The sequence below is a fragment of the Etheostoma cragini genome, chromosome 11 (assembly GCF_013103735.1).
Source record: "Etheostoma cragini isolate CJK2018 chromosome 11, CSU_Ecrag_1.0, whole genome shotgun sequence".
In the NCBI taxonomy this organism is placed as follows: Eukaryota; Metazoa; Chordata; class Actinopteri; order Perciformes; family Percidae; genus Etheostoma; species Etheostoma cragini.
In genome coordinates this window covers 27,414,348-27,419,418 of record NC_048417.1, presented here as the reverse complement: position 1 = coordinate 27,419,418, position 5,071 = coordinate 27,414,348, and the positions used below count along the sequence as shown (strand labels likewise).

At 40.6% G+C, this 5,071-nt stretch overlaps 1 protein-coding gene across 1 annotated transcript; it reads left to right on the top strand.

Moving 5' to 3' along the window:
• Positions 1-1,885: 1,885 nt before the first annotated feature.
• LOC117953250 (trace amine-associated receptor 13c-like) lies at positions 1,886-3,493 on the top strand. Its single transcript, XM_034886082.1, has 3 exons — positions 1,886-2,155; positions 2,531-3,405; positions 3,481-3,493. The coding sequence occupies exons 1-2, from the start codon at positions 1,983-1,985 to the stop codon at positions 3,345-3,347; spliced, it is 990 nt and encodes a 329-aa protein (XP_034741973.1). The 5' UTR covers positions 1,886-1,982; the 3' UTR covers positions 3,348-3,405; positions 3,481-3,493.
• The last annotated feature ends 1,578 nt before the right edge of the window (positions 3,494-5,071 follow it).

Here is a 5,071-nt window from a genome sequence, read left to right as displayed (position 1 = left end):
GAGCATTGACTTGAATGGCCGTGATTGCTTGTATGGCTAGCAGCGCCTCCCGAACGCTGTGCATACGCACCTGGTGAAAACTACCGGAAACTTTCACCTGACTGTTTGACAGTGGGGCGTCACCAAATTTAAGTTTGATATGACTGTGTCATGAGAAAGCTTTGCATCAGATTACACACATCAAGACAAATGGAACTGACCTCACACAAAGGGAAGGTTACTTGATTCCAGGTACAATTTGACATTCACTTCCAGAGTTCAATCCAATTCAACTTGGTCACTCAAGGGAGAAAAACAATGCCATGCTAAGCTCACTCAGATGTGTGTTGTGCCATTGAAAAATTACCATACATTTTATAGCAATCAATCCATGAAGATTACAAAGGTCAAAGTTAATGGTAAAGCTCTGAATGCCCTAGTTGACTCTGGCAGTGATCAGACCCTGGTGCACAGGCAGTTTGTACCAGGTAATTTTATGTGCGCCCTTGAAACCATTCCTATCTGCTGTGTACATGGTGATAAGAAACCTTACCCCACTGCTGATGTTTACATTGAAGGACAACCTTACCTATTGAACATTGGAGTTTCTGACAACCTTCCTTTCCCAGTAGTGCTTGGTAGTGACCTGCCAGTTTTTTTTTGATTTGTTGAACCAACCTCAAAGTTGCAATGTTGTCGTTACCAGAGCCCAGGTCAAGCTGGTAGATAAGCCCTCTGTTATCCTCAGTGCCCTGCCTTTTTTATGATGCAGATCTGGATACTCATCCAGAGAAGCTGTGGAAGTCACCCACCTAAGGAAGCACAAGACCCTGGCTCACATTAGATTGTACTTTCACTGGCCTGGTTTGCAGGCAGATGTTGCCCAGTTTTGTAGGAGTTAGCCTCAGTACCAGATGACTTTAAGTAAAGGACCGAGTAGATCTCCACTCCAACCCCTCCCCATTGTTAGTACTAGTATTAGCTAGTATTGATTTCCGATACCTGAACTCTGTGTCAAAGTTTGTTTGCTATCCAACGCCACATATTGATGACATGATTGAGCACCTGGGGAAAGCAAGATACCTGGCCCAGCACACACACCTAAACCATGCCCTTAGCTGCCAGTAGCTCTGCACCAGACGCTGATTAGCTAGCAGTTTGCCTTTTGGCCAACACAATCTTGGTACTTTGAAGACGGAAGTGACCATATTTAGTCAGTCGGGGAGAACGACACAGCTTAGCCACCGTCGTGAATGGTTTCAATAATGCTTCACTCAGCTAAATGCTAGAGAGGAAGTATTGTTGGTCTTTAACTGGCTTATTCGAGTCATCCAGCGGCGTTTTTTGTGCCCATTGGTGGGATCGCTATGGAAAAAGTACACATAGTGGTAAAACCAAATTACGTTTTTACTGTGCGTTTAGCTAATTTACATTACTAAATTAAATTACACGTTACTGTATTGTGTGATTTAACTTGATTGATTATTGTATGTGGCGTTTTCATTGGCCAGGTGCAAGTGTTTCACCAAACCAAGCTCCTTCCGGAGACTATCTAGCAGAGCCACGTCTCTGCATCCAGATCTTAGCGTCTCCTGAGTTAATTGTGATTGGGTTAAAGAAAACATAGTGTTGTTTTCTCCTATCCCAGCATGCATCCGTGGTGTAGCCAGACCTTACACATGGCTGTAGAGATAGAGCTGGAAATGCAAGACTTCTGTTTTAGTAACTTGAAAAATTATCAATAATAGGACAAAGGGAGGGAAACAAGGGTAGAAAATGACAGAAGAGAGATTGGATAGAGAGACAGTGAGAAAGGCATGGTTACAGAGAGAGTGATGACGATGATGGTGGGATGTGCAGATTCAGGGAGGAGGGGCATCAGAGTAAAACAGGGACTGAGAAAGAGGAGGGGATGAAGAGAATGAGAGAGAGATAAATCAGTTACATGACTCAGGTTTGTTCAGAAAGCTGCCAGAGCTGCAGCTATCTGCAGACCTCTGCAGATGGAGGTTAAGGACGGAGCCGAGCTCTGCTTTCCACAGTTCCCAAACACCTCCTGCAGGAAGCCCTCGTCTCCTTGGCCCCAAACACTGCTCATTAACATTGTGTGCTACTCCATCTCTCTGACCACTGTGACTCTCAACCTGCTCATCATCATCTCAATCTCCCACTTCAGGCAGATATTAACTTCTTTCTTTCTCTTTTCAGGATTTGTAAACTTTTGTAACTTGTAACTTTTGTAACTTTAAAATGTGAACAACTGCTGTACATTTAGAAGAATTGTCTTTGAATTAGTTCTGAAAAATGTTGCTCCAAATGTCTGACTTTGATGCCAGAGACTGTTGTTCATGTCTGCTCTCTTACCGATATTAATCATTGCTTTCTGTCCACCGTGACCTCAACCAAGTCATTATAACTGTCTACTTTTACTGATGTAGGGGATGGAAAAATATTTAAACTAATATGGATTTTTAATTTTTTAGTTTGAATACTGGTTAAGGTTGTTCTGTCAGTGTTGTTGGTTTAATGATACTTTTCTCTTTCCCTGCAGGCAGCTCCACACACCCACCAACATCCTCCTCCTCTCTCTGGCTGTTTCAGACTTTCTAGTGGGCCTCGTGCTGATGCTGGGAGAAGTTCTCCGGAAAACATCCTGCTGGTTTCTTGGTGACTTTGTGTGTTTTCTTTACAATTATCTTTCAATCATCATTAGTATATCCTCACTAGGGGACATGGTGCTCATATCAGTTGACCGTTATGTGGCTATTTGTGACCCTCTGCATTACAACACCAGAATCACCATGAACAGAGTTAAACTCAGTGTTTTTCTGTGTTGGCTCTATTCTGCTTCCTACAGCTTTTTCTTTATGAAGGATGACCTGACTCAACCAGGGAGGTATAATTCCTGCTACGGAGAGTGTTTGTTGGTCATTGACTATTTCACAGGACTAATAGATCTTGTTTTGTCCTTTATTGTTTCAGTTACTGTCATCGTAGCTCTGTATTTGAGAGTATTTGCCGTGGCTGTGTCTCAGGCCCGTTCCATGCACTCTCACATTACAGCTGTCACACTCCAGCTGTCAGTGACTCCAAAGGCAAAGAAATCAGAGCTGAAAGCAGCCAGGACTCTTGGTGTTCTGGTAGTTGTGTTTCTAATGTGTTTATGCCCATATTACTCTGTTTCTCTTGCAGGTGACAGCTTGGTCAATGCTTCATCTTCATTCTATGTTGTCTTTGTGTTCCTTTGTAACTCTGGTCTAAACCCTTTGATCTATGCCTTCCTTTACCCATGGTTTAGAAAAGCAGTTAAACTCATAGTTACTCTTCAGATACTGCAGCCTGGCTCCTGTGAGACCAACATGCTGTAGAGAGGCTGTGGAGGGACTGGGATCAGACTCGGTCTAAAGATTAAATGAATGAATATGTGTGTGACAGTGTGTGAAAGTGAAGATATACTTTCCTGTCTTTAAGTCAAAATTGTGTACGATCAACAATTGAAAGGCCTGTTCTTCAGCTTTATCTTGTTGTGTATTATTTCTCTCTGATGCTGCTGCATTTAAAGAAAGAGTCATAAGCACCATATACTGTTTCTAGGTAATCACTAGTGACATGAAACATTTCAACCCAACACAACAAAAGCGCTATGAAAGCTTTGTATTTATGTCTTTGTTTCCTCTAAGCATCATCTCTGTGATTTATTTTGATTTTGTAGCAAACAGAAATCCCAAGCCTGCTCGGCCTCTGTTTCACTGATAAAAAAGAACAGCCCCACTTTCCCATCAAGTATAGAAAAACATCAGCTGTGAATTTTAGTTGTGTTTCACATAAAACTGTCAGTACAAAAAGATCTTGGGCCCTTTGAAATGTTTACAACAACTTTGTAATTTAGTGTCATCCATATGTGATTCCTGGTTACATACAGTATATTGTCTTTATGACATAATTATGTGAAGCACTATGAAGTCCTTTTGCAAGTAGCAAAATAATAGATTTGATAAGACAGGATTATCTACAGTTTATCAGATCATTGCAGTCACATTTCCAGAGAAACATGTAATCATAGTACAGAGAAAGTTCAAGTTTAACAAATTATGTAAAGAGCAATGGATTGCAATTTTTAATCAATTTTATTAGAAGATCATCAGAATTGTCATGTATTTAATGTTACAAAGAAGAGATTTGTTGTAAAGTGGCATTTGATAATAAACAGACATATTCAGAATGTAATATTGTGTCTTTTTATCGATTTTTCACACTGATGTGAAATGACAAGAGACAATAATGACATGTTGAAAAAGGGGAAACCAACCCTAGTGTGATTCAACCAAATTAAATGAGGCAGGTGTTGAAGCCTGAGTCCTTTTTTGGTGGTCCACGTTTCACGTTTCAGGTCCACCTGGATGACAGATGCCTGCAGAAACCCCTTATCATAGCAGCCTTGGACACGCAACAATTATTGTTCCGCTACATTATCTCCAAACTTAAACTGCCCCAGTGATTACTCTCTGCTGACTCGCCAGAAGATGGAGCTGTTGACTTGTATTTTTCAGGACAGAAATGAAGTAAAGCAGTGATGACCCGAAGCTCCTACTGTTGAGGAATGGTTCAAGATTGTACAGGACATTTACATTCTAGAGAGGATATCTTTTTCTGTCCGAGACCGAAGGGAATTATTCTTCAGGATCTGGTCTAAATGGACAAACTACATCAAATCAGTAATTCCTGTGGACTAAATATGACTACTACTTGCAAGTACTGTTTCTCTGTGTATTGTACTTTGGCTCAGGATTATGGCAAACTTACGCTCTTGATTGGGTTTTTCCCCTAACATAAGAAAACTCAGACCAGACCCTCCATCCCCCCCACTCACTCTTCGGTTATGGATGTTCTGTTATTATACAAAAAAAAAACAAAAAAAAAAACCTGGTTGGGCTTATGTTTTTCATTCTCATACTTCCAATGTGGTGGAAGCTGGATTGTACAAAATAATTGTAATTTGCCTTTCCAAATAAAAAAATAATTAAAAAAAAAAAAAAAAAAAAAAAAAAAAGCAGTGAGGATAAGATGACTAGTGGTGTAGTCAAGTCAACCA

Excerpts from the sequence above, each read along its gene's own strand:
- LOC117953250 (XM_034886082.1), top strand. The coding sequence starts at position 1,983 with ATGGAGGTTAAGGACGGAGCCGAGCTCTGCTTTCCACAGTTCCCAAAC. Across the intron at positions 2,156-2,530 it reads ATCTCAATCTCCCACTTCAG|GCAGCTCCACACACCCACCA; the intron begins GCAGATATTAAC and ends CTTTCCCTGCAG.